This window comes from Pezoporus flaviventris, unplaced genomic scaffold, assembly GCF_033815535.1.
Source record: "Pezoporus flaviventris isolate CSIRO_AGI_PZ_B2104156 unplaced genomic scaffold, CSIRO_AGI_Pfla_v1 ptg000043l, whole genome shotgun sequence".
NCBI classification, from domain to species: domain Eukaryota; kingdom Metazoa; phylum Chordata; class Aves; order Psittaciformes; family Psittacidae; genus Pezoporus; species Pezoporus flaviventris.
The window spans coordinates 2920788-2943536 of record NW_026892591.1 but is presented as its reverse complement, the minus strand read 5'-3'; the positions used below and the strand labels follow the sequence as shown (position 1 = coordinate 2943536).

The window sequence follows — 22749 nt, the reverse complement described above, 5'->3', positions numbered from 1 at the left end:
CTGCGGAGGCTTCGTCCCGGCCGTGGGTTGGGGTTGGGGCTGGGGTTGGGGATGGGGATGGGGTTGGGGTTGGGGACAGGGCCCACAGTGCCCCCAAAGCACGTGCAGAGGAACCGGGTCCCATTAAAACCAGGTTTAGGAATCGAGCTTCTGGGCAGACTGAGCCATAGCCTATAGCCTGACCCGCACCCTATAGCCTGACCCGCACCCTATAACCTGACCCGCACCCTATAGCCTGACCCGCACCCTATAGCCTGACCCGCACCCTATAACCTGACCCGCACCCTATAACCTGACCCGCACCCTATAACCTGACCCGCACCCTATAGCCTGACCCGCACCCTATAGCCTGACCTGCACCCTATAGCCTGACCCGCACCCTATAGCCTGACCCACACCCTATAGCCTGCCCCATAACCTACAGCCTGACCCACACCATATAGCCTGACCTGCACCCTATAACCTGACCCGCACCCTATAACCTGACCCATAACCTACAGCCTGACCCATAGCCTATAGCCTGACCCGCACCCTGTAGCCCTGGTGCATAACATATAGCCCTGCTCTTCATCCTCCAGCCCTGACCCATAACCGGTAGCCTTACCCATCGCTTATGGTGCTGACCCTCACGCAGTAGCCCTGGCCACTTCCCTATGGCCCTGGCTCATATCTATAGCTTGACCCATACCCTATAGCCCTGGCCCATAACCTATAGCCCTAGCTCATAGCCTATAGCCCTGGCCCATAATCTATTGCTTGACTCACACTATAGCACTGACTCATACCCTATAGCCCTGGCCCCTAACCTATAGCCATAGCTCATAGCCTATAGCCCTGGTCCCCTCTCTATAGCTCTGGCCCATAACCTGTAGCCTGACCTACACCCCATATTCCTGACCCCCTTCCTATAGCCCTATCCCATAGCCTATAGCTCTATCCCATAGCCTATAGCCCTACCCCATAGCCTATAGCTCTATCCCATAGCCTATAGCCCTACCCCATAGCCTATAGCTCTATCCTACAGCCCTATCCCATACCCTATAGCCCTACCCCATAGCCTATAGCTCTATCCCATAGCCTATAGACCTATCCCATAGCCTATAGCTCTATCCCATAGCCTATAGCCCTACCCCATAGCCTATAGCTCTATCCTACAGCCCTATCCCATACCCTATAGCCCTACCCCATAGCCTACAGCTCTATCCCATAGCCTATAGACCTATCCCATAGCCTATAGCTCTATCCCATAGCCTATAGCTCTATCCTACAGCCCTATCCCATACCCTATAGCCCTATCCCATAGCCTATAGCTCTATCCTACAGCCCTATCCCATACCCTATAGCCCTACCCCATAGCCTACAGCTCTATCCCATAGCCTATAGCCCTATCCCATAGCCCTGACCCACCCACTGTATCCTGCCCCATAGCCCCCGCCCTGTCCCCACCCCACACTCCCGGCCCCCCCCCGCCCCCTCTGGCCACGCCCCTCAGCGCCCCCTCTCCTCGGCGCCTCTAGCGGCGCGGCCCAATCCCGTTATCCCGCCGTGCCTTCTCCTCGCTCCTACTGGATGAGAGCGCTGAGCGGCGCGGCGCAGAGCCAATGGGAGCTGGCGCCGCGGGCGGGGGCGGGACATCCTGCGGGCCGGGCCGCCGCCGCCGCCGCCGCGCCGCTGCCCGGTGGTGCCCGCGGCCTCCGCCGCCCGCGGCCGCCATGCCGCACAGCTTCAAGGCCGGGGACCTGGTGTTCGCCAAGATGAAGGGGTACCCGCACTGGCCGGCACGGGTGAGCCCGCGGCGCCGCGCGGGGGGCACCGGGGGCGGGCGGGCAGCGGCGCGGGCCCGCTCCGCAGTGGAGGTGCCATAACGGGACCGGGGCCGGGGCCGGGCCGCGCTGCCCCGGGATGGGGCTCGGTGGAGGCGCCCGACGTGGGGCGGACGGAGCGGACATCCCATAGCGGGGCTGGTGCCGGGAGGAGGGCGTGGTGCCGGGCCCGAGCATCCCGTACCGGCACGGGAGGGGGCACAAGGGGCTGTGCGGGACCCGGTACCGGGTGTCCCGGAGCGGGAGGGGGCACAAGGGGCTGTGCGGGACCCGGTACCGGATGTCCCGGTGCGGGAGGGGGCACAAGGGGCTGTGCGGGACCCGGTACCGGGTGTCCCGGAGCGGGAGGGGGCACAAGGGGCTGTGCGGGACCCGGTACCGGGTGTCCCGGAGCGGGAGGGGGCACAACGGGGTGTGCGGGACCCGGTACCGGCTGTCCCGGAGCGGGAGGGGGCACAACGGGGTGTGCGGGACCCGGTACCGGGTGTCCCGGAGCGGGAGGGGGCACAACGGGGTGTGATGGACCCGGTACCGGATGTCCCGGAGCGGGAGGGGGCACAACGGGGTGTGATGGACCCGGTACCGGGTGTCCCGGAGCGGGAGGGGGCACAAGGGGCTGTGCGGGACCCGGTACCGGGTGTCCCGGAGCGGGAGGGGGCACAAGGGGCTGTGATGGACCCGGTACCGGGTGTCCCGGAGCGGGAGGGGGCACAACGGGCTGTGATGGACCCGGTACCGGGTGTCCCGGAGCGGGAGGGGGCACAAGGGGCTGTGCGGGACCCGGTACCGGGTGTCCCGGAGCGGGAGGGGGCACAAGGGGCAGTGCGGGACCCGGTACCGGATGTCCCGGAGCGGGAGGGGACCGCACCGGGAGCTGCCCTGCGATGGGACCGGGCGCTGCCGTGGGCGGCTGCCCCCAGCACCGCACTGGCCCGGGGACCCGGGGTGAGAATGGGGTGTTCCGAGCGGAATGGGGGACCCCGCTCCCCGTGCTGGGGTGGGGGCTCAGCGCTGGCGCTGCTGGGATGGGGCCGGGCACCCCGATGGAAGCACCCGCGCAGGATGGGGGGTACCGGCATGGAGAAGCCCCCAGCCTGTGCCGGGGGTCCTGCGTGGGCACCTGTGCAGGGAGGGCGCCAGCGCCGGGCTGGGGGTCCCACACCGGTGCCTGTGTGATGGGGGGGGTGACCTGGGGGACCTGTGCCCAGGAGCTGTTTGACAGCCCCGAGCCCTCCCGTTCCAGCCGCACCCAGGGGAGACCCTGACCCCCTTGGGGTGATGGCGCGGGACCTCAGCCCTGGTTCACCCCCGGCACCCCTGCCCTGGGGATCCTCCCTGCTGCTGGGGAGGGACCAAAGGACCCCTCCTCTCCTGGTGCTCCAGCACCCGAACCCCATAGGGGTGTCCCTCACATCCCTTCCCTTCACCCTCCATCCTCATCCTCCCACTGCCCCTTCCCAGCTCCCTGCCTGGACATCACCCACCCTCTGTCTGGGGGGGGCACAGAGCAGGGGTCTGGGGCTCTGTCCCTTGTCACGGATGGGGGCACACACGTGGGTGCTAAAGCAGTTCGGGGGTGATGGAGCGCGTGTGGCCGGGTGACAGCATTGTGGTGCCTGGAGGAGATGCAATGGAGCAGGGCAGGACGTGCTCGCTGGGGGGCTCGGATGGGGCCCGTGGTGGTGCCTGGTGAGGCAGGTTCATGCGCTGAAGGTACCCGATGGGAAGACGCTGGCAGGTACCGGGGAGGCTCAGGGTGCTGGAGACGACGCTGCTTGGCTGCACCGCGCTGTGACTGGGATGCCATCCCCGCCATCCCCGCCGTGCCCGTGCTCTGCTGTCGTAGCTGGGGCCGAGAGGACTCGGTCCCTCCACGCTGCGGCCCCTCCTGCTTTAGCTGCTTGCTCCTTTGGGGAAGGCTCCCCTCCGAAGACCTCCCCAGCACCCCGAGGCTCCCGACCAGGCGGAGCGGACGGACGGGCGCTGGATGAAGACGGGGCGGCCCCGGGGCCTCTCCTGCAGCCGGTCTCCAGCCAGGAAGGACCCTCTGGAGCCGGAGGGGGCTTCCCTTGGGCGATGGATCTCTGGGGAGTAGCACAAGGCTTCCCTGGGCGCTGAGCCCGGCGGTGGAGCGACGACCTCGCGCCGAGCTCATCCACGAGGATCCCTTCTGTTACTCTTGTAGAGATCCCGCGTGTCCGTGCTTGCCTGCGAGGGGACGCTCCGGCTGCTCTCTCTGACCACCCCCTGCTTTGGGTTTCCTTTCAGATCGATGACATCGCGGACGGCGCCGTGAAACCCCCCCCGAACAAGTACCCCATCTTCTTCTTCGGCACCCACGAGACGTAAGCGCTGCCTCGCTCCCCGCTCCGGGCTGCGCCCCCGCTGCCGCCCCGGCCTCACCTCTGCTTTGTTTCTCTCCAGCGCCTTCTTGGGCCCTAAAGATCTCTTCCCTTATGAGAAATACAAAGACAAATATGGGAAACCAAACAAGAGGAAAGGCTTCAACGAGGGGCTGTGGGAAATCCAGAACAACCCCCACGCCAGTTACAGTGCCCCCCCGGTGAGTGCGGCGCCTGCCTCCCTCCTCTCTCTGCTTCTCATTGCTGCCGTGCCGATGTGCTTCCAGCTCCCAGACTGCCTTCCTCAGGGCTGCTTCCCTTCCCTGCCCTCTCCCTTCCTCCTCCTCCTCTGGAGGAAGACGCCTTTGCCCCAGCTTTGAGGTGGATCCGGGCTTGTGCTTTGTGCTGCTTGCCCAAGCCGTGGAGGAGTTCATTGCCACAGAGAACACTTGAGGCTTGCTCAGCTCGAGGCTCCTGCGTGCGAACTGCTGGGCGCTCCCTGCTCTTCATCCATCTCTGAGGTCCTGAGCCAAAAGCCCCTGGGCTGCTCCTTCGGTGAGCTTCAGAGCAGGCCAGGAGATGGCTCTTGGCCGTCAATTGCTTGTGTGGGCATTTCATAGCCATGGCTGTGTGGTGCAATCTCGTGCGTAGCGATCTTCAGAGGAGGCGTCCAACGCGGCTTCACAGGCAGCTGGTCTGAGGAGGCAGAGGGAGGTTAAGGTGGGCTGCGAGGACAAGGGGGTCTGCAGGCAGCTGGGCTCTGGGGCCGAGCCCCTCGGCTGTGCTGCTGCCAGGGCAGGACACAGGATGTGGTTTGAGCTGCAGGAGATGCTCGGGCCCAAGGCTGCAGATGTAGGGGAAGGTGAGGCCATGGAGGTGCCCGAAGAGCTGGAGAACAGCTCCAGTTGGGCTGTTGGGAGGTTGGTTGGCAGCACTTGCATTGTGCAGGGGCTCCACAAGAAACCTCTGGTGAGGGCCCTGCTCTGATGAAAGGACCGTGGGGACACCAGTGGCCCCCCCAGGGCTCACCAACACCAACTGCATCTTGAGGCCACACTGCTTGGAGAAGCAGAAGAAGAGACTGAAGGAGAGGTCTTTGTTGGCTTTGGACCCAAGTGAAGCGAGGTGCCGGGATCAGTGAAGGACAAGGAAGCAGGAAGGCTCCAGTGCTGGAAGAATCCTGGCTTTGGGAACACCGACCCTGCCGTGCACGAAGACAGTGAATCAGTCTGGAAGATGGGAGCTTGGATGCGATGTCCTTGCACGAGGAACCTCCTGATGGGCTGGGGAGAAGTCAGGAGACCTTTCCTACATGGGATCAAGGGAGCAGGACACGGGAGATGCCAACCGGGACGAAGGCTGGTCGCCATGCTGGACTTCTCACGGGGACCTTTCCAGTGGGGAAGGTGTGTGAAGTGCTGTGGGGTGAAGCCACCCGAGGAGGAAGAGGCCTGGTGGCCACCGGAGGGGAACGCTGGAGGCACCGTGAGGGCTGTGGAGGGCTGGGGTCTGCTTGCCCAGGAGGGGTTGTCAGGATGAGGTTTCTGCAGGGTCTTTGGCAGTGGGTGCAGGCTGAGCAGGGAAGGTGCTGCTGGTGGTCTCAGGGTGCTGTGTGAGGGGTTTGCTGAGGGTCTCCGTGAAGGGCTCCTAGTGCTGCCCAGAGCCACGCTGAAGGGTTCTGTGCCACACACCTCTGCTCACACCCCTCTGCTCCATGCTGCCATCCATCGCTCGCCACCCTCCTGTGCCCCTTCTCCTCTCCCTGCTCCGCGTGCAGCCCCTCCAGGCCCTAACCCACCTCTTGTCCCCGTGTCTGCAGCCCGCGAGCTCCTCGGACAGCGACGTGCCCGAGAACGACCCCATGGGGGGAAGCGATGCTGGGGACGATGAGGAGGACGCTGCCATGGCCGGAGTCACCACGGAGAAGATGGAAAGCGATGAGGACTCGGACGGAGGCAGCGACCACAGCGGGCTCAAGCGGAAACCGCTGCCTATGAAGGTGGGTGCGGGCTGAGGGGGTGCCACGCGGTGGGGACAGGAGGTGGCCTGGTCCTTGGGTCCACCACTGAGCTTCCCTCCACCCCACAGCACGGCAGGAGGTGGTGGTGAAACCAGCTCCCTCTGGATCCTCCCATGGGAAGTGGGGGTCAGTGCCTGCCTCCTGTTGTCTGTGAGGTGGTGCCGTGGCCGAGCCCTGGTGCAGTTTGCACCCTAGAGAAGCCAGATCTCTCCTGAGTGCCCATGGCTGCTCTTGCGGGGCCGGTCAGGAAGAGCTGGGCCACCCCCTTCACTGCCTTTGTGCTGTGGGTGGAGGGGAATGAGCTGCTCTCATGTTGTCATTCCTCACACACCAGATGCCAGTGGCAAAACGGCCTCGGAAGTCCTCCAGTGACCTGGATCAGGGCAGCCCCTCCGGGACGGAAGAGGAGAACTCGGAATCGTCCTCCGAGTCGGAAAAGAACAGTGACCAGGTGAGAGGAGATTGGGATGTGCTGGTGGGGAAAGGGCTGGAGCATGGCTGGAAGGAGCCTCCCTGGCTTCTGAAAGCATCGTGAGACTCTTCCCTGGTTTTTCCTGTGTTTTCCTGCAGGACTTCACTCCCGAAAAGAAGCCGGTGGCCAGGGCTCCACGGAGGATGCCGGCGGTGGGGAGGAAGAAGAAGGTAAAAGACCCTGAGTCTGTGGTGCTGCGTGAGGGGGGTCTTTGGGGTCTGCACTGCCTGGAGCAGGGGTGCAGGGCTCTGGATGGAGGCTCGGTGCTGGGAGGGACCTGGTGGGTGCCTCAGTGGCCTGGTTGCACCCTGTGGTGCTGTGCTCCAGCCCCACTCTGTGCCTGCAGAAAGTGGAGTCCGGCTCCGACTCAGACTCCAAAGCGGACTCGGATTCGGAGCTGGGGAATGCGACTGTGAACATGGCCAAGTCAGACTCCAACTCGGATTCGGACTCGGATGTGTCTGTGAAGAAGGCTCCACGGGGCAGGAAGCCAGGTAACACTGAGGAGGCCACTTCTGCCACTGCGGGGTCCCTGGGGGACTGGGGAGATGCGAGGCTCTGGGGGCTCCTGAAGCTCGGGGGCTCCTTCTGCCGCAGACCCCTTCCAGCCCATCTCAACAGCCCTCTGCCCCCTCACTCCGGGGCTGTTTGTTATTAACAGAGGGACAGCCAGGGCTCCTGCTGAGCATCTCCCCGTTGTCTTGCAGCTGAGAAACCCCCTCCCAAGCCCCGGGGCAGGAAACCGAAGCCTGAGCGTGTCCCAACCAGCTCCAGCAGCGAGAGGTGAGACCAACGGGGAGCCATCACCCTCGGGGCTGGGCTGGAGCCTCACCCCGTCCCCTTTGCACAAGGGGTCCAAGCGAGCTCCATCCCCTGCAGTGACAGTGACAGCGACGTGGACCGCATCAGCGAGTGGAAGAGGAGGGATGAGGAGCGGCGGCGGGAGCTGGAGGAGAAGAGGAAGAGGGAGCAGGAGGAAGAGATCCGTCGGCTCCGGGAGCAGGAGAAGGAGGAGAAAGAGAAGAGGAAGGAGAAGGCAGAGAAGAGCGAGGAGGTGCACTCGGACTCAGACAGCAGCGCAGAGGATGAAGTGGCCAAAAAGGGCCGGAAAGGCCGGGCCAAGGCCCCTTCCTCCTCGGACTCTGAGCTGGAGCTGGAGAAAGAGGTGAGTGCAGAGCTGGGCACAAGCAGGCAGCCCATCAGCAACCTGGCAGGGACCACAGGCAGTGGCAGGGACCTTGCATTACACTGAGGTTGCCCATGCAGCCCTGGGAAGGGTTGTGTCCATAGGGACGTCCATGCTTTGCACATGGGAGCTCTCCCCCTGGCCCAGGATACCCATCCAGCTCTGGGTGCAGCATCTCCGCAATGCTCTCCCTCTCACCACATTGTATTTTCTCTGCTGTCCTCCCTGGGGCCTGGGGGGGCATCAGCTGGATGGGAAGCACAGGAAGGGTTGTGGAGGGCTCTCGGGAGCCGCACTGCCCATGGGCAGAGGTGAAGTCCAGTTCGTCCCCATGGAGGGGGACTGGGGAAGCAGCACAAAGATGCTGATGTGTGGGAGCACCCACGGGTCAGCCGTTCGGGTGCTGCCTGCTGTTGGAGGACAGCTCCAGGTACCAGGACATTCCCTTTTGGAGCAGCACTCACTGTGCTGCAGGCTGGGTCCTTTCTGCCCCTGCACCCTGCAGACTGGCAGCAGTGGGGTGGCCGCTGTCATTGCTGGCCATGGCTGTGGCATCTCTCCCCCTGCCGCAGGGAGGGCTCAGCCTCTCGCCTGCATTGTTCTCTCCTCCAAGGTAAAGAAGCCAGCGAAGAAGCAGCCCTCGGAGTTGTCAAGGAAACCGAATCAGAAGGAGAAGAGGGGCCGAGCAGAGGAGAAGCCACGGAACAAGTCAGCACCTCCTCCTGCAGCTTTGTCCTTGGGGACGGTGCTGTCGCTCTGCTGCTGCCCAGCCCATCCCTTGGGTGCGGATGGGGCTCCCGTGGAGCTGCCCCGTGCCAGCAGCACCCATGGAGGGGCCAGGTCCCTTCCCTGCTGCCTCCTAGAGCTGGAGGGGCTGGAGGAGGTGTTGGGGGACCAGGCTGAGGAGCTTCCCTGCTGGTTTCCATCTCCTAGAGGGCGATGTTTGGGGCTTTGCCTTGCTGCAGTCACTGGGAGCTGGGCCATGGGGGAGCTGCTGCCTCAGGGCTCTGCTGCCTGGGAGCTGGGATGTGTGTGTGGCATCATGGCAGGGCTCTGGGGTGCACACCCGAAGCGCCATCACCCTCCCGGTGAGCCCAGCAGCGAGCAGGGGCTTCCCATGAGCAATCTTCCCTCTTCCTTTACCTCCACAGACCCTTGAAAGTGGAACGAGGCCGGAAGAAATCCGACCTGATCCCTGAAAGGAGGATGGAGAAGAAAAAGGGTGAGGGCCCCGTTGCTCACCATCACAGGCGGAGAGAAGGGATCCAGGGCTGGTTTCCCCCATCCCAGGGAAGAGGAGGGATCTTTCCCGCAGGGATCAGTGTGGTGGTGCTGGGGCCTTGGCCTCGTGTTGGGAAGTGCAGGGCGTGCAGAGGCATCAGGGAGCTTCCTACAAACATCCCCAACCCCTGCTCCTCAGAGAGGCCCCTGAGGTTGTGTTTGACCTTGGAGATGGAGGAGGAAACCAAGCCCTTGCTGGGGGAGAGGTCCCGTGCTCTGCCCTGGTGGCCTCACGCCACTGAGGTCTCTTTCTTGCTCCAGAGCCCACAGTGGAAGAGAAACTTCAGAAGCTTCACAGTGAGATCAAGTTTGCGCTGAAGGTGGATAACCCGGTGCGTTACCTGCTGCAGGCTCGGCCACCATGGGGGCTCAGCCTGGCTCCCAGCCCTGCGGGTGCTCAGCCTGGCTCCCAGCCCTGCGGGGGCTCAGCCTGGCTACGCCTCTTCTTGCCTTGCTGGCTGACAGGAGGGGAGGGTGCTGCCCCAGGTGCCCATGGGGAGCCTTCCAGGCCCCTTCTGATCTCGGTGTCACCCTTGCAGGACATCAAGCGGTGTCTAAATGCACTAGAAGAGCTGGGCACACTCCAGGTCACCTCTCACATCCTCCAGAAGCACACTGACGTGGTGGCTACGCTGAAGAAGGTAGGACAGAGGCTTCCTCCTCTCTGCAGGGAGCCAGGAGCCTGCTTGGGCCGCCCCAGCCCTGAGCCCATCCCTTCTCCTTCCTGGTGCAGATCCGTCGCTATAAAGCGAACAAGGACGTGATGGAGAAAGCTGCTGAGGTCTACACCCGGTTGAAGTCGCGTGTGCTCGGACCAAAGATGGAGGCGATCCAGAAAGCCAACAAAGCCGGGCCTGAGAAGGACAAGGGGGAGGCGGAGAAGGGGCAGGAGAAGCTGGCAGGAGGGGAGCCCCGCAATGAGAAGGGGGACGAGGAGCCGAGTGCCGGTACCGCTGCTGCGTGGCTCGGGGTGGCCCCTGCTCCGTGCGGGCACGGAGCCATCCGGGGCATCTCCCGTCCGCTGGGGCCAGGGGCAGGGCTGGCTCTCGGCGCTGCAGGGGTTGGCAGCCCCGGGGGTTAGCTCCAGGCCCTTGTTGCCGGGGTGGGACGGCACTGACCAGGCAGCGCTGGTGGCACTGGGAGCAGAGGGCGAAGCTCAGAGCCTTTGGGTGCCTCTGGGCTGGGGTTGGCTCTGGGTGACTGCTCGCAGGCACCAGGGAGCTGCAGGACCGGAGACGCCCTTGGCTGCTGGCTCCGTGACCCAGAGCTTCCAGCCCCTGCCTGGGGCCGTCCCGGGGATGCTGCAACAGCATTCCCAGAGGAGCTGCTGGGGAAAATCCGCCCCGACGCCTGCTTTGGGCCGGGGGGGTGGAGGCTTTGGGGCCCTGCTCGTAGGTGTCGGGGTCAGGGCAGACCTGGGGTCCCCCCGTGCTCAGCTGGGTGTCCTGTGCCTGGATGGGGACAACCTGTGGCCGTGGGTCCCTGGGATGGATGAGGTTCACGGTGAGGACCTGTGCATCTGAGGCTCTCCCTTCCCTTCAGACTTGTCAGGTCCTGTGAATGGTGAATCCCTGTCCCAGAAGGCTGAGGGCACAGAGGAGAAGGACAAAAGCCAAGGGCTGGGAGCCAGCGAGCTGGAGGCATCCACGGAGGAGCCCCACAACAAGTGAGCATGGGGGGGGACCCCTGCATGTGGAGCACGGCCAGGCTGGGCTCGCACAGGGATGATGGGGGGGGCTCAGGGGTTTCCCAGCTTGGGAATGAGCCCGGGATGCGGGAGAGGGGCTGCAGGGGCTGAGGCCTCTGCTCTCGCCAGCAGCGTGCAGGACTACGCCAAGGCCGAGCGAGCCGTGGTGGAGGCTGTGGAGGATGTGGAGGAGAGCTGAGGAGGAGGAGGCAGAGGGGTTGCGAGGGGGAGCCTTCCTCTGCTCGGGTCACTGCACGCCGCGCAGCAGCTGATGTCCTTCGGTCTCGTCCCATGCCCCGGCCCCGGCGGGGCTCTGCTGGTTTGTCTGTGTTCGTCCCCTCGCTTGGTCCTGTTCTGTTCCCTTGGGCTTGGTTCATTTGGGTTGGTTTTTGGGTTGGTTTTTTTTCCTCCTCCCTGATTTCTCGTGATTTCAACCCACATGAAATGAATATAAAGGGGTTTTTTAATGAAGCCCAAGCGTGTGGTTCTTGAGGCTCTGCTGCCCGGGGCTGCCACTAGGACCCCCCCACCACCACCCCAGGCCCCTGCCTGCTGGGCAGCAGCAGCTCTGCCCCTTTGCCTGCTCTTTTGCCTCGATCCAAGGCTTTTGTCCATGGAAAACAAGGATGTTCCAGCTCTGAGTCCTCTTTGTGGCCATGCCCCGGCCCCGCTCAGAGGCTGCTCTTGCTGTAACCCTGCCCTGGGGAGAGGTTGGTTCCTTTTTGCTTCTCCGGGGCTGATTTCATGCTCCATAAACAAAACCCAAATAAAACCTTTTGCCTCTTGCCCAATAGGGCAGGGGCAGGCGGGGGGGGGGTGCTGTGCTCAGCCCCATCCTCACGCTATGGAGATGGGGAGGGACATTGAGGGAACCCAGCTCCTGATGCTGGGGATGGCAGATGGGGACAGAGGGCTGCATCCCTGTGCCCCTTGAGGGGCTGGTTAAGCCCCACACTGCCCCATCAAGGTGTAACCCCCCCTTGGGCCAGCACCCAGGGGTATTTGGATGAGCTTTAAGATCTCTTCCAACCCGAACCATGCCCTGATTCCATGATTTAAAGGCAGATCCAGGGTCATTCCATTGGTGTTCCCCCACCTCCCCCTTGCCTTGGGCCGTTGCAGCCCGCATCGTTGCAGAGGGAGCATGGAATAGCACCAAGATATGGACGTGAGCTTGAGCAGAGCCTTGTTGTTGGGTCGAGGAGGGTTTCAACCCTCACCCGGAGCTGGAGCTGGTCCAGGCTGGAGCGCGCTTCCCTCTACCGCAGCAGCGGGTGCTGGAGCAGGTACGGCACCAGAGCCGCCCAGGCTTGGGCCACCATCTCCCAGCCTCGGGCCACCATGGTCCCCAGCAGCTCCCGCAGGGACCGTGCCTGCCTGAAGGGGTTCTGGACCTCGCCGATGCTGTGCCGTGCCCGGCGCAGGGCCTGCTGCACCGTGTCCTGCAACCGCTGCGCCAGCAGCACCGCGGGCTCCTGCTGCAGCTCCTCTGTGTTCTCTGGGGAGGGGGGAAATGGCACTTTGGGCATGGGGGGGCACACATATGGTGGGGGGTCCCCCCCTGCAGATGGTGGCTGCAACCAAGGGGCTGCTAGTGCTGGTCTGGATGGATGGGGGTCCCCAAGCAAAGTGGGAACTTCAGCTGCAGCATCCCAAGAGGGGCACAGGAGCCCACAAGATGGGGCCTTGGTGCTCACCTCCTTTGAGGGGTGCATAGGGCACCCTGGGGCTACAGTGCTGCATCCCAAGACCGTGCCCTGTGGCTGCTGCCACCGGATGGGGTAGAGCAGGGTGCTGCCGCTGCTGCATGGGATGGGGGCAAGGGGGGTCCTGTTTGCTCCCAGCCTATGATGGGAGCATCATCAATACAATGAGCAGGTCCTGTCCTTAAGCTGGGGGTGTCCCTGGTCCCACAAGGGCAGGGGCCAGGCAAGGGGGCCTGGGGGGAGGTCAGGGGGGCCCTGTTCACTCACCCTCAGCCATGGCGAAGGGAGGCCAAGGCCAGTGTCCTGCGGGTGCCGTGGGGTCCTGGGGGCTCAGCACCCTCCTGCCTCTCTGTTCCAAGGCTCAGGCGCTGTGAGGTCACACAGGGCTATGACATCATCACCTTCCTCAGTGCCGTTTGGGGTCGATGGAACCATGGGGACCCTGCTGCCCCCCCACCAAACCACAACTCGGGCTCATGCAAAACCAGAGTTTATTGCTTTGGGAGCCGTCCCCGAGCGCACAGACCAGGGAGGGCTGAAGGCACTGAGGATGAGGGGACAAGGGGGGGGCTCTGACCAGGGGACAGAGGTCACCCCAAAGGCACTTGGGAGCACCAAGGCACATCAGTGCAGCCCCAGCACAGGCGGGCACTAAGGTTATGGGCAATGGGGGCCGGGCAGGGGGTAGCAGATGCTCTACTGCGGCTGGGCAGGGTTGGAGCAAGCACCCCGCGGATGGGGCAGGCGCTGCTACTTCAGCTCCAGCTCCACCACGCTCTGGCCCGAGGGGGCGAAGGGGCCCACGAGCCAGGTCAACGGGGGGTTGCGGGCCACGCGCTCCACCAGCTCGTCCATCAGCTGCCGCGCTCGGGCGGCGTTGGCACGAGCCTGGGCCAGCACCGTGCCCGTCACGTCCTGCAGGGAGGCGGCGGAGCCCAGCGCCGCCCGCAGCCCCTCCACGCTGTGCCGGACCTGCGCCGCCGTGTCCTGCAGGCTGCCGGGGAGCCCCTGCAGGCTGGAGACCAGGGGCTGGCAGGAGCTCTGCAGCTGCTGGGTCAAGCCCTGCAGCAGGGCCAGCGCGCGCGACTCCACCGCCTGCAGGGGACAACGGCGCCGTGAGGGGACGGGGACCCCATGGGGAGATCCCCCCCCAAATCCTCCACCTACCTCCGGCGGCACCAGCTCCTTGCCACTGCCCGGCTGCTTCTTGCTCCACTCCAGCCACAGCTGCTGCAGCTTCTCCTGCCCCCCCTGCAGCTTCTGGTCCATGCCCTGCTTGAGGTGCTCCACCTGCGGGGAGACAGAGCCTGGGCTGGAGGCGCTGCTGCGGGCACAAAGCGGGGCAGGGGCACGGGCACGCATGGGGATGGGTCCTACCAGGTCGAGGGTGCCCTGGAGCTGGGCCAGCACCTCCTGGCTGCTGTGGCGGGCGCTCTGCAGCTTGCCCAGGGAGTGCTGCAGCGCCCGGTGCCGCAGCTTGGTCGAGAGCGAGCCCAAGCGCACGAAGTAGCTCTGCTGCTGCCTCTGCTGCTCCGGCTCGAAGCCCTCCACGGCCGTGGCCAGCTTGGCTGCGGGACAGAAGCCGCATGCCCACGTAGAGCCAATGGCCCTGCTCAACCCCTACCCACGGGGCATCCTCAGGGGGTTGAGCTCCTTACCCAGCTCCTCATCCGTCATGGGCAGGTAATGGTCCACCAGCTCCTCCGACTTCTCCAGCACGGAGCCCATCCCGCTCACCACCATCTGGCCCACAGTGGAGCCCATGACGGTGCTGACGCCGCTGCTCACCGCGGACTTGGTGAGCTCCACGCTGCCCTGCACGGCCCCTTTGGTCATGTCCATCACACCCGTCACCCGGCTGGTCACCGCGTCCTTGGCCCCGGCCACGGTGCTGGTCAGGACATCCTTGGCCCCTGTCACCGTGGAGGTCACCAGCTGCTTGGTGTCCGAGATGAGCTGGGGGGCACACACACAACCCTCTGTTAAGCAGTTCGGGGAGGGGGGGCACACACTGAGCCCACCCAGCACGGTACCTTCTCCGGGGGCTGCTGCAGGATGGGCAGCTTCTCCTCCAGCTTGTCCAGCCCTTTGCAGGCGTATTCGTTGGCGGTGGACACTGGAGACGGGAGCACAGACGGGTTTAACACCCTGCTGGGTGCCGGAGCGCTGATAGGGACAGGCCTTGGGGCACCCCAAAGCTCATGGGGTGCCCCTGTATCCCCCCCCCCCAGCCTTCTCCAGCCTTTTGTATTCATTAGAGGTGGAAACTACAGATAAGAATCCGGCTTTTCCCTGCCCTGCTGCCCCTCCAGGGGCCAGGTTTGGGGTCGTGTGTCCCCCCCCAGCCCCACTCACGCTGCGGCTCCAGCTTGCTGAGGATGGGCTGTGCCCCACTGACCGCCGCCGCCGTCAGCGTCTTCACCCCCTTCTCGGCAGCATCGCAGACGGAGCGCACGTAGGGGTGGCTCTCCTTGGTGGAGCTGTACGCCGTGGACACCATCCCGTAGGCCGAGCTCACCAGCGGCAGGCTGGCCACCCGCGACCCGATGCTCTGCGGGCACCAGAAGGACGGGGGGGGGGGGGGGTAACGATAGCGCCCCAAATCCCGTAGGGAATAAGGGACCCCCAACGCCCCGAGGATGTCTTCGGGGGACTCAGGTGCCCCAGAGCAGGGACCCCCCCGGACCCTTCCCTCTCCGCACTGACCTGCGCCTCCTCAGCCTTGGGCTGCTCCGTCCCGGGCTCGCTGGCGGCCATGGCGGGGCTGGGGAAGGGGAACCGTGAAGGGGAGAACCCCACGTTACCCCCCCCCATCCCCGCCCGGGGCAGCCCCCGCGGGCCGGGCCCCCGCTCACCTCCGGAAGCTCCGCTCCAGGCTCGCCCCTTTCCTCCCCTCCGACCTTTATAGAGCGGGGCCCTGCCCCGAGCGCATGTGACCGGGACCCGCCCCGCGGGGCCGGCCCGGGGCGGTCCGGGAGCCCCGAGCCAGGGGGCAGCGGCGGGGCCCGGGGCTGCAGCGACCCCGACCGGGCCCCGCGGCCGCTGCAGGATCCGGTTCCGCGGTCCGGGATGCGCCCACCCCCACCTCCAGGGACCGGATCCCCCCCCGACCGCATCCCTCCGGGACCGGATCCCCGGGACGGGGCTGCGCTGCCCCCCCCCCCTCGGCAAGGACCGGATCTCCCCATCCCGGCTGCACCGACGGCCCCTGACACCGAACCCTTCAAACCCCCCTCCCATCGGGAGCATCCCAGTGCCCCCCCACCTGTCCCCGTTCAGACCGGTGCCGGTGGTTGCCGGCGGCAGCAGGACGGGCAGTCCCGGGGTCCTGTGGGTCCTGTGGCCACGCTGCTCCCCGGTGTGAGGGAGACCCAGAGCCCAGCCCCGCCGCGGTGACAACGGGGCAAAGTTCGGTGCCACACGGCCGCGGGTCACAGTCCAACAGCACCGGCACTCTCCACGCAGCACCCACCAGCACCCATCCGGCTCTCCCCATCCGCGCACCCACCGTGCGCTCCCCGTCCCACGGTCCCATCTCTGCCGCCCGTGCTGAGCCCCCCGGCGCGGTGCTGGCGTCGCCACAAGGGGCTGTGAATCACTTTTAAGGCCTAAAAAGTTGTTTTACTTCTTTAAAGTGCGTTGAAGCTGCTAAAAGACATCCGGATGCTCCCCGTGCTCCGGGACACCCGCACACGCCGCTTCCTCCGTGCGCCGCCATCCCCTCACGAGTCCCCCATGTGCGGCATCCCGGGTCCCACACCGGTCACCGCGTCCACGCCACCTCGTCCCCAGCGGGGATGGGGCTCGCTGCTGTGGGTGCCGCCCCAGTTTGACGTGCCGGGGGCTCAACGCTGGGTGAGCCGTGGGGCGGTGTGGATGTGGTGGCCCTCCACCGTGTCACAGCCCTCCCACTTGGCCATCTCCAGGGGGGCATCCTCTGGGTACTCGACCAGGGCTGGGGCGAAGGGCCCCACGAGCCAGGGCAGGGGCGCGTGCTCGCCCACGTGCTCCAGCATCTCGTCGATGCTCAGCTGCGCCCGCAGCACCGTCTCCCTGCCCTGCGCCACCACCAGCTCCGACAGGTCATGGAGGGAGCGGGCGCGGGACAGGGACGCTTGGACGCCCTCCACGCCGTGCCGGACGTGTCCCGCTGTCTCCTGCACGCTGCTGGGCAGGCCCCGGATGCCGGCGGCCAGGCGGGTGCAGGCAGCATGGAGCTGGTGCAGGAGCCCCCGCAGCATGGCCAGGGTCCGCGCCTCCACCTGCGGGCAGCGGGGGACCCCTGGGCCATGGTGTCCTCCACAGGCAGGGACCCCAGCCCTGTATCTCATTGCCTTCCATGCGCGCAGACCCCAGCCCCGTATCTCATTGCCTTCCATGCGCGCAGACCCCAGCCCCGTATCTCATTGCCTTCCATGCGCGCAGACCCCAACCCCGTATCTCATTGCCTTCCATGCGCGCAGACCCCAACCCCGTATCTCATTGCCTTCCATGCGCGCAGACCCCAACCCCGTATCTCATTGCCTTCCATGCGCGCAGACCCCAACCCCGTATCTCATTGCCTTCCATGCGCGCAGACCCCAACCCCGTATCTCATTGCCTTCCATGCACGCAGACCCCAGCCCCGTATCTCATTGCCTTCCATGCACACAGACCCCAAACCCATATCTCACTGCCTTCCACGCACACAGACCCCAACCCCATATCTCACTGTCTTCCATGGCCATGGCCCACCACCCCTCACCTCAGTGTGTTTTATGGTACCCCGGACTCACACATGGTGTCCACCATGGCCGCAGGCCCTCACACCTCGATGTCATCTATGGATACCCCAGCCCTATGCTGTTGTCTTCCCCACGGGCACCCCCCCTCCCAACCCCTCAGTGTCCTCCATGGGCATCCAGCCCCGTACCTCACTCTCCTCCATGGGCACAGCCTCCTGCTGGCTCCACTCCAGCCACATGCGGTGCAGCCGCTGCCGGGTGCCGTACAGGGGCCCGTCCGTGCCCTGCCGCATCTGCTCGATCTGCGGGACGGGGCAGCGAGGCGGGAGCACCCCAGCGGGTACCAGCACCCCCCGATGCTGGCGCGGTCCACACCGCATCCTTACCAGCTCGAAGGTGCGGTGGAGCTGGGCCAGGACGTGCTGGGCTCTGTGCCGTGCCCGCTGCAGCTCCCCCAGCGAGCGCCGCAGCGCCCGGTGCCGCAGCTTGGCCGAGAGCGAGCCCACGCGGACAAAGTAGCTCTGCCACCGCCTCTGGTGCCCCAGCGCTGCCACCTCCGTGCCCGCTGCCGTCGCCACCACTGCAGGGACAAGGGGGGGAACCCACAGGGAGCCACAGCATAAACAGGGTTGGGAAAGAGCTTGAGGAGGATCAGGTCCAACCGCTCCCCCAGCGCTGCCTGGACCAAAGAGCCCGACACCGGAGCATCCCTGGCGCTCTGCGCCCCATGGAGGTGCCACCCCCAAGATGCTCGGGCACTGGGTGCATGTGGAGGTGCCACCAGGAGCCAGGCGGTGTCTCCGGTCACCTCTGCCATGACACGGGGCCATCTCTGCCCACCACTGCCCCGTGCCAGGCTATAAATACCCAGCATGGGGCTATATTTGCTTTCTGGTTTCCAGGTGAGAGGTCACCCTGTGCAGTGCTGTCTTCCCCGCCTTAGCATTCCCCATGGTGGGAATCATCCCCTGCGCCGTGGCCACGGGCATCCCATGGGGCTTGGCACTGCAGAGGGACCGCTGAGTGCAAGCGGTGCCGGGGTGGTGCTGAGCAGTGAGGGGGCTCCAGCACCCCTGGATTGAGGAGATGGCTCAGAGCCCTGTTGACACTCACCCAGCTCCTCGTCCGTCCCGGGCAGGTATCGCTCCACCAGCTCCTCCGACTTGCCCAGCACCGAGTCCACCCCCGTGGCCAGGATCTGGCCCACGCGGGACCCCGCCACGGTGCTGAGCGCCGAGCACGTCCTGGCCACGCCGCCCTGCACCGCGCCGCGCGCCAGGCCCACGGTGCAGGACACCAGCGCCCGCGTCCCTGCCACCACCTGGGAGGGGACAGCACAGGGACGCCATGCGCCAGCCCCGAGCCCAGCGCCGGACCCCCCCGCCTCACCCGGGGGAGACGTTACCCGCTGCGGGGGCTGCTGCAGGATGGGCAGCTTCTCCTCCAGCTTGTCCAGCCCCTTGCAGGCGTATTCGTTGGCGGTGGACACTGGAGACGGGAGCACAGACGGGTTTAACACCCTGCTGGGTGCCGGAGCGCTGATAGGGACAGGCCTTGGGGCACCCCAAAGCTCATGGGGTGCCCCACTATCTGCCCCCCCCCCCCCCAGCTTTCTCCAGCCTTTTGCAAGTATATTTATTAGAGGTGGAAACTACAGATGAGAAACCAGCTTTTCCCTGCCCTGCTGCCCCTCCAGAGTGCTGCTATAGGAATAGTTTTGGTGGCACCCCAAAACTTGTGGGTTGCTGCCCCTCCTCCCTTCCCCAGCTTCTCCTCTCCCTCCTCCAGCCCTTTACATCCATGTTTATGGCAATCTAGAGACATGGAACCAGATTATTCCTCCCTTGCTGCCTTCCCAGGGCTCTGCAGGGGCCGGTTTTGGGGTGTCCCCCCCCAGCCCCACTCACGCTGCGGCTCCAGCTTGGTGAGGATGGGCTGTGCCCCACTGACCGCCGCCGCTGTCAGCGTCTTCACCCCCTTCTCGGCAGCATCGCAGACGGAGCGCACGTAGGGGTGGCTCTCCTTGGTGGAGCTGTACGCCGTGGACACGGCGCCGCAGGCGCAGCTCACCAGGGCCAGGCTGGCCACCCGGCTCACCACGCTCTGCCGGGGGTGCTGGGGGTGAGCTGGGGGCACCGGTGGTACCCGCAGCCCCCCCTCAGCGCTCCCTGCACCCCTACCTTCAGCTCCTGCCCATCCTCGCGTGTCACGGAGCCGTCGGAGGACATGGCAGCGGTGGCTGCAATGGGAGGAAGAGCAAGATCATGGGGTGCCAATGGGGGGGGCTGAGCCCAGTGGGGACCCCCAGCCCCAGAGCCACCCCTCTCCATGCCAAGGGAAGCAGCACACGGTGGGGCTGAGTCCCTCCGTGTGCCCCCAGCCAACCCTTACTCCTCAGAGGGCTGAGACCCATGGACCCCGTTACATGAGTGAGAGGCCTCGGAGCTACTCAAGGGGGTGTCACGGGGGAGCGGGAAGGGTTTGGGGATGGGGGTGGTCCCCTGCCCTATCGGGGGGGTTTCCCCAGCCCCTCCTGGGTCCCCCCACCCGGGTTTGGGGCCGGGGAGGGGTTTTCGGGTGACTCAGCCGGAAGCGGGGCTGGGTCCTCCTTTCGCAAGCCCCGAGTGTGGACGTGCCTCCGGTCACCGCCGCCTCGGCCGGGGCAGCCCCGGGACCCGCTGCAGGGAGCGCAGCCACCGGTGGCTCCCCCCAGACCCCCCCCCCCCCCCGCAGCATCTCCGAGCTTTGCGGTGTCCTCCTGATGCTCCCCGGGTCCCATCACCGAGGGGGGCACCGGGGACCCCCCTTCCCCTGCCCCTGCGGCCGCACAGGCTCTGCCCCCCTCCAGCCCCCGCAGACCCCCGGGCCCGGAAACACCCGAACCCCCCCGGAGCTCCTCCCCGGCCCCGCTTCCCCCCTCGAGTACCGCCAAGTCCCGGAGCGCTCCTCACCCTGGGGGCGCGGGGCCGGTCGCGATTCCCGGTCGCGATTCCCGACTCCCGCCCAGACCCGGATTCCCAGTCAGCGGCGGGAGCCAATCAGAGAAGGGGTGGGACTCGTCTCCACCAATTAGGATGGAGGGGCGGGACCAAGGGGCGGGAGTTGGGGGGTGGTCGCCACGTGCGCGGGACACGATCTGGGCCCGGGCCCTAAGGGGGGAGAAATGGGGGAGGGGGGGGGGGAAGAAAAGGGGGGACACGGGGGGGGTGCAGGGGGAAGCATGGGGGGACACGGAGAGGACACGGGAGGGGACATGGGGGGCACGGGGGAAGTCACAGTGGGGGACACGGGGACATGGGGGGCACGGGGGGACACGGCAGGGAGCACGGGGGGAGACATGACGGGGTCACCCCGTCCCGGGGAGGTGGCCAGGGGCACCGAGCCACCGCCCAGTGTCCCCATGCCAGGCGCCCCCGTGCCAAGCCCCCCCATGCCATGCGTCCCCTTGACGTGCGTCCCCGTGCCCGCTGTCCCCTTGCCAAGCATCTCCATGCCAAGTGTCTCCTCACACCCCCCAGGTGTCCCCGCACCAAGTGACCCAGCGCCCGGTGTCCCCGTGCCAAACATCTCCGTGCCAATGTCCCCAAGCCCGGTGTCCCCATGCCAAGCAGAGCCGCTCAGGGCTCCAGGTCTGCCCTGGCCCCTGTGGGTGCTCAGGGCATGGGACAGCAGCGCCTGGGCGTGCTGGGTGATCCCCGGGGGGAGAGCGGTGCCTGGATGGGGACAGGGACAGGGACAGGCAGGGAGCACGGAGAGAAGGGGCCAGCCCGGCTGGGGGATGTGGTGCCCCTCACTGGGGGCTTCATCGGATGAAACGCAGGAGAAAACGCGGTGGCTCCAAGCGATGGCATTTAATGTGCTTCTGTGCGGTGGGGACAGGGGCGTGACGCACGCAGGATGGGGCCAGGGACGTGGGACAGCCTGAGGCACGGTGGGGCTGGGGGGCACTGGGACAGGCACCGCAGCACGGGGACAGGGCAGAGCTGAAGCCCGGCGCTCCCCGCCTCGGTTTCCCCAGGAGAGCTCCTATGGGCCGGGGACAACGCGGCGGGGAGGGAGGTGGCACCCCCGAGCCCCTGCGGTGCCGCCAAGCCCCTCACCTATGGGCCCGGCGGCTGCTGCCCGTCCCCGTTGTCCTCGCAGCCCCCGGCCCCGCTCGGCGCAGCCACCTCCTGCCCCCGGCGGTGCGCGGGGCTGGCGCAGCGGGTGTCGGCGGCGGCGCTGAGCGGCGGGGCCGCGCTCCGCAGCAGCGCCCGCAGCGCGCACCCGCAGTGCCAGGGGTTGCCCGCAAGGTGCAGCTCCAGCGCGGGGCCGGGGCCGGGAGGGGGCAGCTCCAGCGCCCGCAGCCGGTTCCGCGCCAGGTCGAGGACGCGGAGGTGGCGCAGGGGCAGGAAGATGCGGGGGGGCAGCTCCCGGAGCCCGTTCTCCTGCAGGAACAGGAGGCGCAGGGCGGGCGCGGGGGCGAAGGCTGCGGGGGGCAGCGTGAGCAAACGGTTCCCCTCCAGGTCGAGCCGCTCCAGAGCCCCCAGCCCGGCCAGCGCCCCCGGCGGCAGCGCCGCGAGGAGGTTGCGGGCCAGGTCCAGGCTCCGCAGGGAGCGCAGCGGGCGGAAAGCCCCCGGCGGCAGCTCCGCCAGCGCGTTGGAGCCCAGGTCGAGCCAGAGCAGGCGGGGGAGATGCTGGAACCATGCGGGGCGCAGCGCCCGCAGCCGGTTCTCGCGCAGCACCAGGTGCTGGAGGCAATGGCTGCTGCTGAAGGTGTCGGCGGGGAGGTCGCGCAGGAGGTTGTTGGTCAGGTCGAGGACGCGCAGGGCGGGCGCGGGGCGCAGCAGGGCCGCGGGCAGCGAGGCCGGGCGGTTGGAGGAGAGGTGCAGCTCCTGCAGGCGCGGCACCGGCAGCAGCGCGGAGGGAGGGAGCGCGGAGAGCGCCGTGAACTCCACCGAGATGGCGAGCGTGGTGCGGGGCAGCCCCGCGGGGAGGGAGCGCAGCGTGGGCTCCGTGCAGACGAACCGGGTGGCGTTGGGCTGCGGGGAGCAGGGCGCGGCGGGGCCCGGCGGCAGCAGAGCCAGCACCAGCAGCAGGATGGGTCCCGGTGGCATCGCGGTGCCGCGCTGCGGGCAGCGGCCCCCGTCAGCCGGGGATTGTGCAAGCCCTGCCGTCGCCAGCTCACCCCACGGCGCGGGCAGGAAGGTGCCCCGAGCCCCATGTCCCCCACCCTGGACCCCACACCGAGACCCCCAGCCCTACCCGCACCTTCGCAGCCATCCGGTGGAGCTCCCTGCGGACCGTCCGGACTCCTCGGTGGCTGTGACCCGGGGGGGCTGCTGGTACCGGTTGGGAAATCGCTGCCTTCGCTGCCAGCCCGCAGGGTGCTGGCATCCGGGGTAGGGCCAGGGCGGTGGCATCCCCGTGTCCCCACTGAGCCCCATGGCTCTTGCAGCACTGCCACCCCCTTCTTACACCCTCGGGCCTCCCAGGTACCCCAGCACCCATCACCCATGGTGCTGCACA

The 22749-nt window shown here is 66.4% G+C and overlaps 4 protein-coding genes across 8 annotated transcripts; 1 reads left to right on the top strand and 3 right to left on the bottom strand.

The window, feature by feature from the left end:
* The first annotated feature begins 1662 nt into the window (after positions 1 to 1662).
* HDGFL2 (HDGF like 2) lies at positions 1663 to 11021 on the top strand. Of its 4 annotated transcripts, none has more exons than XM_061466946.1 (16): positions 1663 to 1784; positions 4092 to 4168; positions 4248 to 4386; positions 5985 to 6164; positions 6520 to 6636; positions 6756 to 6827; positions 7004 to 7151; positions 7365 to 7440; positions 7537 to 7822; positions 8457 to 8551; positions 8995 to 9065; positions 9386 to 9456; positions 9664 to 9765; positions 9858 to 10071; positions 10667 to 10790; positions 10944 to 11021. In XM_061466946.1, the coding sequence occupies exons 1-16, from the start codon at positions 1713 to 1715 to the stop codon at positions 11008 to 11010; spliced, it is 1911 nt and encodes a 636-aa protein (XP_061322930.1). In that variant the 5' UTR covers positions 1663 to 1712; the 3' UTR covers positions 11011 to 11021. The 4 variants fall into 4 exon arrangements, with proteins under 4 accessions (XP_061322930.1, XP_061322929.1, XP_061322931.1 ...); XM_061466945.1 differs by having other exon boundaries at positions 10941 to 11021; XM_061466947.1 differs by lacking the exons at positions 4092 to 4168; positions 4248 to 4386 and having other exon boundaries at positions 10941 to 11021.
* Positions 11022 to 13041: 2020 nt separating this feature from the next.
* LOC133276280 (perilipin-3-like) lies at positions 13042 to 15303 on the bottom strand. The gene is made up of 7 exons (XM_061466974.1): positions 15224 to 15303; positions 14873 to 15068; positions 14551 to 14633; positions 14176 to 14473; positions 13895 to 14085; positions 13685 to 13807; positions 13042 to 13612 (listed from the first exon to the last, which is right to left on the bottom strand). Exons 1-7 carry the CDS (start codon positions 15272 to 15274, stop codon positions 13268 to 13270), a joined length of 1287 nt encoding a protein of 428 aa, XP_061322958.1. The 5' UTR covers positions 15275 to 15303; the 3' UTR covers positions 13042 to 13267.
* Positions 15304 to 16116: 813 nt separating this feature from the next.
* On the bottom strand, positions 16117 to 20280 carry LOC133276279 (perilipin-3-like). 2 transcript variants are annotated; one of them, XM_061466972.1, is made up of 8 exons: positions 20193 to 20280; positions 19422 to 19480; positions 19149 to 19344; positions 18647 to 18729; positions 18349 to 18562; positions 17628 to 17806; positions 17430 to 17543; positions 16117 to 16779 (listed from the first exon to the last, which is right to left on the bottom strand). In XM_061466972.1, exons 2-8 carry the CDS (start codon positions 19467 to 19469, stop codon positions 16363 to 16365), a joined length of 1251 nt encoding a protein of 416 aa, XP_061322956.1. In that variant the 5' UTR covers positions 19470 to 19480; positions 20193 to 20280; the 3' UTR covers positions 16117 to 16362. The 2 variants fall into 2 exon arrangements, with proteins under 2 accessions (XP_061322956.1, XP_061322955.1); XM_061466971.1 differs by having other exon boundaries at positions 18349 to 18729.
* A 793-nt stretch (positions 20281 to 21073) lies between these two features.
* On the bottom strand, positions 21074 to 22662 carry LRG1 (leucine rich alpha-2-glycoprotein 1). Its single transcript, XM_061466976.1, has 2 exons — positions 22492 to 22662; positions 21074 to 22349 (listed from the first exon to the last, which is right to left on the bottom strand). The coding sequence occupies exons 1-2, from the start codon at positions 22615 to 22617 to the stop codon at positions 21342 to 21344; spliced, it is 1134 nt and encodes a 377-aa protein (XP_061322960.1). The 5' UTR covers positions 22618 to 22662; the 3' UTR covers positions 21074 to 21341.
* Positions 22663 to 22749: the final 87 nt, after the last annotated feature.

Excerpts from the sequence above, each read along its gene's own strand:
- HDGFL2 (XM_061466945.1), top strand. The coding sequence starts at position 1,713 with ATGCCGCACAGCTTCAAGGCCGGGGACCTGGTGTTCGCCAAGATGAAG. Across the intron at positions 6,165-6,519 it reads GGAAACCGCTGCCTATGAAG|ATGCCAGTGGCAAAACGGCC; the intron begins GTGGGTGCGGGC and ends CTCACACACCAG. Across the intron at positions 9,766-9,857 it reads TGGTGGCTACGCTGAAGAAG|ATCCGTCGCTATAAAGCGAA; the intron begins GTAGGACAGAGG and ends TTCCTGGTGCAG.
- LOC133276280 (XM_061466974.1), bottom strand. The coding sequence starts at position 15,274 with ATGGCCGCCAGCGAGCCCGGGACGGAGCAGCCCAAGGCTGAGGAGGCG. Across the intron at positions 15,069-15,223 it reads CCAAGGCTGAGGAGGCGCAG|AGCATCGGGTCGCGGGTGGC; the intron begins GTCAGTGCGGAG and ends TGGTGCCCGCAG. Across the intron at positions 14,086-14,175 it reads CATGACGGATGAGGAGCTGG|CCAAGCTGGCCACGGCCGTG; the intron begins GTAAGGAGCTCA and ends TCTGTCCCGCAG.
- LOC133276279 (XM_061466971.1), bottom strand. The coding sequence starts at position 19,469 with ATGTCCTCCGACGGCTCCGTGACACGCGAGGATGGGCAGGAGCTGAAG. Across the intron at positions 17,544-17,627 it reads TCCACCGCACCTTCGAGCTG|ATCGAGCAGATGCGGCAGGG; the intron begins GTAAGGATGCGG and ends CCCGTCCCGCAG. Across the intron at positions 16,780-17,429 it reads TGCCCATGGAGGAGAGTGAG|GTGGAGGCGCGGACCCTGGC; the intron begins GTACGGGGCTGG and ends CGCTGCCCGCAG.
- LRG1 (XM_061466976.1), bottom strand. The coding sequence starts at position 22,617 with ATGCCAGCACCCTGCGGGCTGGCAGCGAAGGCAGCGATTTCCCAACCG. Across the intron at positions 22,350-22,491 it reads TCCACCGGATGGCTGCGAAG|CGCGGCACCGCGATGCCACC; the intron begins GTGCGGGTAGGG and ends CGCTGCCCGCAG.